Source organism: Cyprinus carpio, chromosome B20 (assembly GCF_018340385.1).
Source record: "Cyprinus carpio isolate SPL01 chromosome B20, ASM1834038v1, whole genome shotgun sequence".
NCBI classification, from domain to species: domain Eukaryota; kingdom Metazoa; phylum Chordata; class Actinopteri; order Cypriniformes; family Cyprinidae; genus Cyprinus; species Cyprinus carpio.
This window is the reverse complement of record NC_056616.1, coordinates 9,023,981-9,037,319: the sequence shown is the minus strand read 5'-3', so window position 1 is coordinate 9,037,319 and position 13,339 is coordinate 9,023,981. Positions and strand designations below refer to the sequence as shown.

At 38.1% G+C, this 13,339-nt stretch overlaps 1 protein-coding gene across 1 annotated transcript; it reads left to right on the top strand.

The window, feature by feature from the left end:
• Positions 1–579: 579 nt before the first annotated feature.
• si:dkey-86e18.1 (uncharacterized protein LOC557342 homolog) lies at positions 580–11,299 on the top strand (the record flags this gene model as incomplete). The annotated part of the gene is given in 7 exon segments (XM_042747469.1): positions 580–675; positions 830–869; positions 1,499–1,605; positions 5,808–5,997; positions 9,362–9,453; positions 9,455–9,636; positions 9,638–11,299. Coding segments are annotated over 7 exon segments (771 nt in total), but the record flags the coding sequence as incomplete, so codon positions are not given.
• Positions 11,300–13,339: the final 2,040 nt, after the last annotated feature.

Sequence of the window (13,339 nt, the reverse complement as noted above, 5' to 3'; positions counted from 1 at the left end):
ATCATTGATCCTCTAATAAAGCAATTCATAATTTCGTCACCAGGTGTCACCCAAACACAGCATTTAGGAACTTCGACATGAACATGATCTTAAATATATGGGACAATAATACAAATTTCTGAGGTTAGATAAACGCACAAAACAAAAAGCTGATGTAAATATGCTCACACGTTTTACTCTAATACATAGTGTATCATTTTCTGAAGTCAATTTCTGCAAACACATAGTCTAACTTTAAATCTTGCTTACAAAAGCTATTTAACATTAATCCATTAATGCCTATAAATGTCAGTTTTGAGGACAGAATACACAAAACTATTCTACTTTCAGATGGTTTTGTTGAATCCATTAAACGCCACTTTTAGAGAAAACCTGTTTTTATACAGTCTATGGAGAAAATACACGTTTGCATAATCGGACGTTTGGCTCAAAACCTTAGTTGGGTTACTCCAAACGGTTTTTTTGACAACTAAACTTCATAAACCGATGTAAACGTAATATTTTATACATATGGGGTTAAAAGATTGACGTAGGTTGAAATACCGTGTCATGTGACGTCTGTCCATCCTTGTCACGTGACTCCGTGTTGCCGGAAATGCTTCAGGAACGTCGAGAAACGAAGAGAAGCGGTTTGGAAACCCGAATCGACTGTGGCTCCAGAAAGAGAGAGAGAGGGTAAGAGACGCATTTATGGTTTATTTACACCAAGTTAATTGTCCCTGATGTGAAACGACGGAAAATGCAAATGTCTGCGTAAGCCAGCGTGTTATCGCATTATTTTGCACATGGTCAGTTTGCGGCATTAATGCATCTGTATTTTTATTTCCAGAGCGTCCATCAAAGATGTTCACGTATCAAGGCCAAAACTTGTAAGAAATCTCTTTTGTTGCCATACATCTCTTATCATTTCCCGCTTAAAGGTGTAACTTTCAACCACTGTAACATTGCAATATACAAAATGTGCTTTACATTAAATAACAACTAATTTCCAATTAATATAAATTGTATATATTTTATTTTAAATAATTATTTTAGTACAAATGCTGTTCTTTAAGTATTTACTGCCCAGCAGCAGTATCTTGGCAAATATGATTGTATGAAATTTTAACAGAACAGATTTTTTTTTAAAAATTAGAAATACATTCAATACTTGTAAAAGGTATTTTAAAGGTATCGTAGATATAATTAATACATTGTATGCTTGTAAACAATAAATGTAAACTGGTTTACTGGTCTCCCATCCTGGTCAGGTGGGTGTGTTGGCTGGTTTTTAAGGGGTTTGGGGCCTATTACAGTGGTCAGGCTGAGAGACCAAGCTAAGATTGTGCTTATTTTCATCAGACCTATGATATGATCAGTGTTGGGGAAAGTTGCCTTTGCCTTTGAAAGTTACTATTGACAGTGTAAACATCCAATCACAATGCGCTGTAGATGGTGCGATGAAGTATTTTGCTCCACCTGTATAAAGATTGTTTCACCCCAACTTCTTCCTCGTCAGCTTTTCCCACGTATTCACCGCAGCTTTATCAAGAACATGCTTGCTCTGTGGTGAGTGATGCGGGCCGAAGACCCAGGCAGGAGAAGAGGAAGAGAGTAGCTGAATTGATAAAGTGGTTAATAATTTATTTATTTGTGGCGGGCCGCAAAAGGCCTTGACTTTGTTGAATAAACATGAGCACTGCATGTTTCAAAATCAAAACACAGCACTGGTGTTTTTACTGTTTTCACTGTATTTCTGAAGGAAACTGACTGTCTTCAGAAATTTTTCGATGTCATTTTAATTTCATCTTGCATGTAATGCCTGATAAAGCAGCGTTTGTGAGCGGAGCACTCAATAACCCACAACCATTACCACGGAAATCTCTATTTCTGCCACTCCAAGAGCGCCTCCTGCTGGCAGAGAATGAATTTGCACACACACACACATATATATATGTACAGTCGTGGCCAAAAGTTTTGAGAATTACATAAATATTGAAAAATGCAAAAGTTGCTGCTTAAGTTTTTATAATAGCAATTTGCATATACTCCAAAATGTTATGAAGAGTGATCAGATGAATTGCATAGTCCTTCTTTGCCATGAAAATTAACTTAATCCCAAAAAAAAACCAAACCTTTCCACTGCATTTCATTGCTGTCATTAAAGGACCTGCTGAGATCATTTCAGTAATCATCTTGTTAACTCAGGTGAGAATGTTGACAAGCACAAGGCTGGAGATCATTATGTCAGGCTGATTGGGTTTAGAATGGCAGACTTGACATGTTAAAAAAGGAGGGTGATGCTTGAAATCATTGTTCTTCCATTGTTCTTCACAGGCAAGGACATTGTGGCTACTAAGATTGCACATGCGTTGCATAAAAAATGGCTTCACAGGCAAGGACATTGTGGCTAATAAGATTGCACCTAAATCAACAATTTATAGGTTCATCAAGAACTTCAAGGAAAGAGGTTCAATTTCTTGTAAAGAAGGCTTCAGGGCGTCCAAGAAAGTCCAGCAAGCGCGCCAGGATCGTCTCCTAAAGAGGTTTCAGCTGCGGGATCGGAGTGCCACCAGTGCAGAGCTTGCTCAGGAATGGCAGCAGGCAGGTTTGTGAGCGCATCTGCACGCACAGTGAGGCGAAGACTTTTGGAAGATGGCCTGGTGTCAAGAAGGGCAGCAAAGAAGCCCACTTCTCTCCAAAAAAAACATCAGGGACAGATTGATCTTCTGCAGAAATTATAGTGAATGGACTGCTGAGGACTGGGGCAAAGTCATATTCTCGATGAAGCCCTTTCCGATTGTTTGGGGCATCTGGAAAAAGGCTTGTCCGGAGAGGAAAACGGTGAGCGCTACCATCAGTCCTGTGTCATGCCAACAGTAAAAGCATCCTGACACCATTCATGTGTGGGGTTGCTTCTCATCCAAGGGAGTGGGCTCACTCACAATTCTGCCCAAAAACACAGCCATGAATAAAGAATGGTACCAAAACACCCTCCAACAGCAACTTCTTCCAACAACCCAACAACAGTTTGGTGAAGAACAATGCATTTTCCAGCACGATGGAGCACCGTTGCCATAAGGCAAAAGTGATAACTAAGTGGCTCGGGAACCAGAATGTTGAAATTTTGGGTCCATGGCCTGGAAAACTCCCCAGATCTTAATCCCATTGAGAACTTGTGGTCAATCCTCAAGAGGCGGGTGGACAAACAAAAACCCACTAATTCTGACAAACTCCAAGAAGTTATTATGAAAGAATGGGTTGAGAATGATTGAGAGCATGCCCAGTCGAATTGCAGAGGTCCTGAAAAAGAAGGGCCAACACTGCAAATACTGTCTCTTTGCATAAATGTCATGTAATTGTCGATAAAAGCCTTTGAAACGTATGAAGTGCTTGTAATTATATTTCAGTACATCACAGAAACAACTGAAACAAGATCTAAAAGCAGTTTAGCAGCAAACTTTTTGAAAACTAATATTTATGTAATTCTCAAAACTTTTGACCACGACTGTATATCCCCTTGGGGGAAGTGCCGCTACAGATAAAGTGTAGGTCTGTGGGAAACACTGAAGTAGGAAGATTTTAAATGCCATCAACTGGGTCATGCCAGTGTGCATAAAACTATGTAAAGTGTGAACTATGTCAGTTATATTAGATGAACCTTGTGGCTGTACAGATACAGCCTCAGTGTTTGATACTGATCTTGCACATTCATAGCATGTCCATGCACAAACTGAAGAGTGGAATGTATGGTTTATTGATCATGAGTTTTTCACACGTTTGTTGTTGGAGAAGACTTTTATCTATCTCTATTTCTTTCTGCACTCCGAGAGCGACCCCTCCTGTGCAGAGAAGAATTTGCACACACACACACACATATATATATGTACAGTCGTGGCCAAAAGTTTTGAGAATTACATAAATATTGAAAACATAAGCAAAAGTTGCTGCTAAAGTTTTTATAATAGCAATTTGCATGTATACTCCACAAATGTTATGAAGAAGTGATCAGAATGAATTGCATAGTCCCCCTTCTTTGCCATGAAAATTAACTTAATCCCAAAAAAACCTTTCCACTGCATTTCATTGCTGTCATTAAAGGACCTGCTGAGATCATTTCAGTAATCATTCTTGTTAACTCAGGTGAGAATGTTGACAAGCACAAGGCTGGAGATCATTATGTCAGGCTGATTGGGTTTAGAATGGCAGACTTGACATGTTAAAAGGAGGGTGATGCTTGAAATCATTGTGCTTACCATTGTTATACCATGGTGACCTGCAAAGAAACGCGTGCAGCCATCATTGCGTTGCATAAAATGGCTTCACACAGGCAAGGATATTGTGGCTACTAAGATTGCACCTAAATCAACAATTTATAGTGTTCATCAAGAAACTTCAAGGAAAGAGGTTCCAATTCTTGTAAAGAAGGCTTCAGGGCGTCCAAGAAAGTCCAGCAAGCCCAGGATGTCTCCTAAAGAGGTTTCCAGCTGCGGGGATCGGAAGTGCCACCAGTGCAGAGCTTGCTCAGGAATGGCAGCAGGCAGGTGTGAGCGCATCTCTGCCACGCACCATGAGGCGAAGACTTTTGGAAGATGGCCTGGTGTCAAGAAGGGCAGCAAAGAATCCACTTCTCTCCAAAAAAAACATCAGGGACAGATTGATCTTCTGCAGAAAAAGTATAGTGAATGGACTGCTGAGGACTGGGGCAAAGTCATATTCTCCGATGAAGCCCCTTTTTCCGATTGTTTGGGGGGCATCTGGAAAAAAGGCTTGTCCCGTAGAGGGAAAAGGCATGAGCGCTACCATCAGTCCTGTGTCATGCCAACAGTAAAGCATCCTGACACCATTCATGTGTGGGGTTGCTTCTCATCCAAGGGAGTGGGCTCCACTCACAATTCTGCCCAAAAACACAGCCATGAATAAAGAATGGTACCCAAAAACACCCTCCAACAGCAACTTCTTCCAACAACCCAACAACAGTTTGGGTGAAGAACAATGCATTTTCCAGCACGATGGAGCACCGTGCCATAAGGCAAAAGTGATAACTAAGTGGCTCGGGGACCCAGAATGTTGAAATTTTTGGGTCCATGGCCTGGAAACTCCCAGATCTTAATCCCATTGAGAACTTGTGGTCAATCCTCAAGAGGCGGGTGGACAAACAAAAACCCACTAATTCTGACAAACTCCAAGAAGTTATTATGAAGAGAATGAGATGGGTTGAGAATGATTGAGAGCAAATGCCCAGTCGAATTGCAGAGGTCCTGAAAAAGAAAGGGCCAACACTGCAAATACTGTCTCTTTGCATAAATGTCATGTAATTGTCGATAAAAGCCTTTGAAAACATATGAAGTGCTTGTAATTATATTTCAGTACATCACAGAAACAACTGAAACAAAGATCTAAAAGCAGTTTAGCAGCAAACTTTTTGAAAACTAATATTTATGTAATTCTCAAAACTTTTGACCACGACTGTATATCCCCTTGGGGGAAGTGCCGCTACAGATAAAGTGTAGGTCTGTGGGAAACACTGAAGTAGGAAGATTTTAAATGCCATCAACTGGGTCATGCCAGTGTGCATAAACTATGTAAATGTGTGAACTATGTCAGTTATATTAGATGAACCTTGTGGCTGTACAGATACAGCCTCAGTGTTTGATACTGATCTTGCACATTCATAGCATGTCATGCACAAACTGAAGAGTGGAATGTATGGTTTATTTGATCATGAGTTTCACACGTTTGTGTTGGAGAAGACTTTTATCTCTGTCGATTTGTTGATAGCTGATAATAGTTGTAAATATTTACAGCTTTGCATCTGTATTTTGCAGCAGTCGCAGTTATCTCACTACCCAGACAGGAAGATAGATGAGTTCCGTCAGCGTATTGAGGAACTGGAGACCGAATACAAATGCTTCCTAAAGAAACTATGCTCCCTGGAGCCTACCTGCAAACACAAGCCTTGGGAACCTCGAGCATATGCCAAGAGGAGGCAGGATCCAGTCAGCAATTAAAACACCTGTCAGTTTATGCTATTATAGTACCAGTCTTTGTTTGACAATGTCAACATTGTCTCTTTAAAGAAATAGTTCACCCCAAAAAAAAAAAAAACATTTGTTAAAAATGTACTCACTCTCAGCCAATCCAAAATGTAGATAAATTTGTTTCTTCAACAGATTTTGAGAAATGTAGCATTACATCACTTGCTCACCAATGGATCCTCTGCAGTGAATGGGTGCCGTCAGAATGAGAGTCCAAACAGCTGATAAAAACACGAATCCACAGATAATCCACAAGCGTTTTAACTTTAACCTGTTGCTTCTAGCTAAAATGTGAGTCCATAATCCATAATAACACTTCCTCCAGTGAAAAAGTCCATCCCCTGTTGTCCTCTCACACCAAAATCCTCCGTCATATTTCTTTAGAACAACGGCCAAGCGATAACAATAATTCTAGAAATATAATTTTCCTTGATAAAACGATAATATTATTTTGTTAAATGTTTGATATAATGTTTATGCACCAAAAGCTGAATGAAACAGAGCGACTCATTTGAGCCACGCCACACAGACCATCTATCCACTCGGCTTAAAGTTCAAGCGGCGGCGCAGCGTGAGCTTACTAGAGCAAAAACGTTTACTTGCGGATGATGAGGAAACAGCGCTGTGAGATCCAGTGTGAAGCACTTGAATTCTGTGACTAACACAGCTGACTTGGTGATTTAAACTAGTTTAAAACCAGATGAAACAGCACTGACAAACAGGAGAAACACTGTGTGCAACGATACAGTCAGAAGGCTTTTCAATCTACAAATCATCATCATTTACCATGGATATACTGTAGTATCACTAACTGCACCATGGTATTGTGTCAGAAATGTGGGATATTCATATCGAATTTTATTGTTACTATCGTAGACATGTATTAAATGTATTAAAGAAGTAATGGAATATAATTACAGTATTTTTTATGATTAAGTTATAGCATTTGTGCCTTTATACTAAATGTATTTAGACTACTGCTTTTCATGCAAATACCTAAAAACCATTTAGGCCTATTTATATTTTTACCATGGTATTGAGGTACTATCAGACAACGATATCGAGATATTATCAGACAACACAAACCTGTTTCTTGATTTGAAACAATATCGCCCATAAGAACATGCAGAAACTAAGAAATAAATTTTTCTATTAAGATATTTTGGTAAGGAAAAATGACTGGAAAAGTGTAAAAAATTCAAAAACGTGAAGCATTATTCATGTTCTGACCATAAAGAATAGTTTAAAACCACAATTAACAGTCTGATCTCTAAAATTTTCACTTTGGAGCAAACATCTGCTTTTAAACTTGAAAGAAATAAAGATTCAACATTTATTGTGATAATTATCGATATCGACTGATATGAAAATTATTATTATGATAATTTTTTTAGCCATATAGTCCAGCCCTATTTAGAACAAGTTTTGGACTATTTTTGCTTATAAACAGTGCTTAAGCTAAATATATTTCTCTCCTGACTCAAAATGGAGAAAGCAATATTATGGATGGAGGATTCGTTGGTAGGGGTGCTCCGATTGATCGGCTACCGATCACTATCGGCCGATAATCGCTTTCGGATGTTTGATCGGCGGTCTCAAAAAAGCCGATCTCAAAAAAACGATCCCCAAAAGGCTTCAAATCACATCACGTCTGCACTATAAGCAAGCTGCAAGCTGCACAGTCGAAACAGGAATTGTCACTTGCACAATCGAGGCAGTGTCGCTTTGTCACTAAAGTTTATGAATTTCATTTATTTTTAATTCTTCAAACATTCAGTGCTTGTGTTCTCTCCTGGAGACCATGCGCTTATGCACACTCGCAACGCACGCACATAATGCCAGGTTCACAATACTCCGTTTGCAGTGTGTGTGCGGTGCATATTTTTTCCATGCTCATGTTAACGGATTGAAGCGTTCACACTGGACACACGGTTGCGGTCTGGCAGTGCGTTTAGGAGCGGTGCGTCTGCAGCAGTGCGGAGATTGTTTCCACACCAAGTCTATGTTTGCCGCACTGCTCGCGCTGAATTAAAGTAACAGCGTATTGTTTGCGGTAAATATGAACATGGATTGACATGAAAGTGTAGTAATAACACCATAAATGCATATAATTAGAGTCTACTGTGTTTCAGTCAACACACAGGCCTTGGCTTTTGGCTAGGTTTAAAGGGAAAGGGCACTTTTAGATAAGACAATAATAGATGGCATTAGTGGAGGTAGGAAAACAAAGTTCTTTATGAACCGCAGGATTGCTTGTATAAAGATTTAAATGCAAAAGAAAAGGCAGTAGAGACTGAGTGGTAAGTTTTCATTTAGAATGTTTGTGATAATGTAAGAAAAGTAGTTAAAATGTTTTGCCACTTGCTTGAGCAACTTAATATACAAGTAGATCAAAAGTAAAAAGCATTGAATGAAGTGTTTATGTTTATTGCGTTTAAACATGTCTGTGAAAAATCATATTACTGAAAAAGTATTTTACGTAATAATGTTTGGATTTGAAATTAAAATAATGGATTAATGTTGTTTGTAGTAAACAGCCACGGATCAGTTGCAGACTCCTGTTACCTTCTGTAACACACATGGACTGCATACACACTGCAAACGGAGTATGTGTGAACCTCACATACAGCTCACGAAATCAGGCTTGCGCTGTGTCATCTGTTGAAAAAACAAAAATGCAGTGCATGATCAAAGTGAGATATATATATCACTATAAATAATACTACATGATAAAAAGAAGGCTTTAAAAAGATCGGCATCGGTGATCGTATCGGCAGATATTGCTTTCTGTGAACGGCAATTGGTGATCTGCCTCAAAAAATCCTGATCGGAGCACCCCTACTCATGAGAAATTAAAAAAGCCCAATTGATGGATTTGTTTATTACAAACACGCCCCTTTTACTTCACAAGCTGTTAACAGATGGACGGGAGTTGTGTAGATTGTTGTGATGTTTTTATCGGCTGTTTGGACTCATTCTGACGGCACCCATTCACTGTAGATGGTCCATTGGTGAGCAAGTGATGCAATGGTAAATTCCTCCAAATCTGTTCTGATGAAGAAACTAACTCATCTGGGTCTTGGATGACCTGAGGGTGAGTAAATCAGCAAATTTTCATTTTTGGGTGGACTATTCTTTTAAAAGTAACGTCATGACCTACATTTGTCCTGACGTCATGATGTCATTACGTATGCTGATTATATGTACGCAGGGATATTCAAGATGCTGTGGTTAACGTAAATCATGTAGACATCAGAATTAATATAGACCTTACTATAGCCAAAATATAAACCTAAAAAGGAAAATGATGTGCATATAAATGTAGTCATAATTTTTTTTCTTAGCTAAAAAACTGTGCCTCCACACTCCAAGCAGCCCTTGCAAAGAGGAAGAGGATGTTAATGAGGACGTCAACCCAGAGGAAGCAGGAAACCGCATATCACACATATCTCACATATCTCATTGATATACAAGAACTACACACCCCATCAGTTCCTGCTACCACCGAAGCCTACGACCCCCTAAACCAGGACCTCCCGCTGTGCTTCGAGCAGTCCCGACTCGCTGTGGCATTGGCCAGTTCATGTGTGGCTCTCGCCGGGCAGCAGCAGACACCTGTACCTCCACAGCCTCCCGCTAGCACAGACAGCAGCAAAAAAACAACTTGCAGCCTCCCAGTGCTGAAACAGGCCGGAGTACAACTGAACATTTAGTGGCTGCTACTCATTGTCCTCAGATGAGGAGATATAGTTCAGTTCAATTATTAAATTTCATTATGCTCATTAGCTGATGAAACATAGTTATTTTATTATTAATATCATATTATTATTATGTTTTCAGTTGAATGCATGGTGCTGCACATTTAAAGGGATAGTTCACCCATAAAGGAAAATTGTCATAATTTACTAACCCTCAATGTCGTTCCAAACCGGTAAGACTGGATAATCTTTGAAAACACAAATGAGGATATTTTTAATGAAATCTGAAAGGTTTATGTCGCTCCATTGACAGTTCAGGTAACCAAAACTGGAATCGACCAGCTAAACTATAATATGTTTTATGGATGAACAGTTTTAATTTGCACACACAAGGACCAGTAAGGTTTGTTTTTGGCCTCTGACACACAAAAGTATGTGTTTATCAAATGGGATTTGCTATATGTTTGCGTGTTTTATATGTAAATCAAAGCCTATTTTTACTCTGTTCATCAAATTCAGAAGACTTTCAAAAGACTTGGATTAATCCACTCAATTGATATGGATTCGTTTTATGATTCCTTAATATGGATCTTTTTAAGCTTTGGTTACCTGGTCTTTCAATGTAGAGACATATATACATATATTCTTAATCTGTATTCTGAAGATGAATTTATGGGTTTGCAGGCGAGTAATTTGACAGAATTTTCATTTTTGGGTGAACTATCCCTTTAATATTTGATATTCAAAATATATCTGATGAAAGTGAAACTTGAAAGTAAAACATTTTGGAGTGAAACCTGAAAGCTGTAAATCACCTGTGTTTGTGTGTTTATACTATTTGTCTTATTCGGGCTATGAATGTGTTAAGCAGTGTTCAGAAGAGAACGGAAATGGCTGAGATGTGGTTAGAGTAGAACTCTGAATGGGATGTAAGTGATTACTTGGCAAAAACAAAATAAGAAGTGTTTACTGTTATATAAGTTTATCTGAGAAGTACATCTTCGGTATCTATAAAGTTTCAATTTTAACCACAAAGGTTTTTTGCACATTTTAAGTGACACAAACATTCTGTTCACATTATATTCACTTGTACCGGACGAAATAAGTAATGTACTGGTGCTTTAGAAAATACAGAAAACACAACACTGATCTGAAGACCCGTTACTATAATGGTTCAAGAACTACCTTTTTTTTTTATTATTAAAGCATCATGGAGTCAATTCAAGAATCCGATTCACTTCAAAAAGCTCTTTGATGAACTTAAAAGTGTACAGTGCCATTTGTGTTGCTATACAAACCCCAAAGTTTCACATTGACATGAGTTTTGATAATACGTGCGCCACAACAAGCCTGATTAAAATGAATGCGAGACTTTTAAAAGTTCAGTATGTGCAAAGATGCTGAGTCAGAGAGAGACAGAAAGATGTCTGTGTTCAAAAAATACATCGTTTTTCCTACAGTTTGGTAAGAGAACTAGGACTTCGCGCTGCGGCCCACGGTCCAACCCCAAAACCCCTCAGCAGCAAGAATTGCTTAGCATGCGACACTTCTGGGAAACTGAGCAAGAGCAGACTGTTGTTACCAGGCAGCAGTGATGTCTTACTCATTCATCACCACCAGCACCATTGGCTACATTTGCTACATTTTTTTTTTGTTTTTTTTTTTTGTCATCCATGACATTGAAATGCATCGGAAAAGGCTTTGCTTGCAATATACGTTTTGAATTCCACACAATATTGCAATGACTGGTCATGATAAGTGTATTTGAATACATATTTTAATATAATGGTTATTATATCAGACTCATTGAGTTCAGTATAGATTAATTATAGTTGCTCTTAAAACTGAAGATTTGGTCATACTTTTTTACAGTCCTGTTTCACATGTATGTGCATATTAAAGTAATTACAAAAACTGAGTAATAACTAGGAACTAACCTTGAACCACCCAAACCTAACCTTAACCCGTTTAGTTACCCTTATATTTCCCAGTAATTTCTAAGGTTAGTACATGGAAGTGCACATATACTGTAAAATAAAGTGCAACCTAAATTTGTATTAAGAAATGTAACTAAATATAAATAAATCTAAACCATATAGCATTTGGAAATACTCAACATTTTCAAACAATTTATGAACAGTAAAATATCAATCACAAATGCAAAAAAGGAATTCAATTTCACACACACACACACAAACACACACACACACACATATTTATATAGGCTATTTGCTTTGTGGGATTTTTTGTTGTTGGATTTCATTTAACATGTCCATATAATATTTGATTATTTTTATTTAAGTTTTAATTTAAGTTATTTTAGTACTCCTTTTACAATTTGTTTTTTTCAAGAATTTTTTTTTTTAAAAAAAAAAAAAAATTTTTTTCAAGAATTTTTTTTTTTAGGCTATAATATTTAATTAAATATTTGTATATAATAATTGTATTATTATATAAAAGTTTTTAGTTTAAAATGTTTCACAAAATTCAATAACCGAGTGCTTTTGTTTGAAGCAAACATCAGACCTCAACATTTATTGTAAATTCTTTTAATTCCTGGCTTTTGCAGCCCCATGTGTGCGATATGATCACAATCTTCCATTTGACGATTTTTGTGGCATCTCTGCTCAAATGACTGATGAAATCATAACTTGATCCACTTTTGCTTTTGCTCATGGAAGTAATGCAAATTTCCACTGCTGGGGAGTTTACACTGCAGAAGCTGAAACTCCTTGAATGCAAACAGGCAATGACATACATATCCAAGGACTTAAAACAGTAGGAGGAGGGAGCACTTTTGGGGAAAAGAAGCACAGAAAGGTACACGTTAAGCAATTTATTACAATTCTAATGCTTTAACATTCTTCATGATGAATAGCATGAGAAGTGGGTATATGAGGGTGAGGCCAAGCTACTGATGAAAACGGCTGATTTTTCCAGGAAGGTCTAGCAGTGATGACCTGCAAACGGGTATGCAGCAGATTGAAGGGTTTAAGGTGATGCCTTTTCCTGCCTCGCTTGGTTTCAACCACATTATTCACCTCACTGTCATAGCTTTAACCATTCTCATGCAGACCCCTGAGACTGCACACTGCAAGATCGAAAGCGCACGAACACACTCATACACGCAGACAGACTGTTTCATGTGGCAGCTCCTGTTCTTTAGTGGTAAGTGAAATTGGGTTTACTGAAACTCATTTTCCGCTGCATCACTGTTTACAAATACTTGAGCAAAACTCTTTAATGGTTAGATAGCATATGAGATGGAACGTTATTTACTTAATCGTTGTAGAGGCATGGTCTGGCATGCATAATACAGTACTTTTAGTTGTTTTCATGGATTCAAGTGAAAAAAAAAACTTTTTCATGAGAACACAAATTTATTGGGAGAACGCAAAACTTTTGCGAGTGAACACAAAAGCATTAAAGGGATAATTCACCCAAAAATGAAAATTCTGTCATTAATTACTCACCCTCATGTCATTCCAAACCCGTAAGACTTTTGTTCATCTTCAGAACACAAATTAAGATATTTTTGAAGGGATCTGAGAGCTTTATGACCCAGGGCCGGCCCAGGCTCTGTTGGTGCCCATAGGCGAGATTTTTGATTTCTGCCCATCCCCA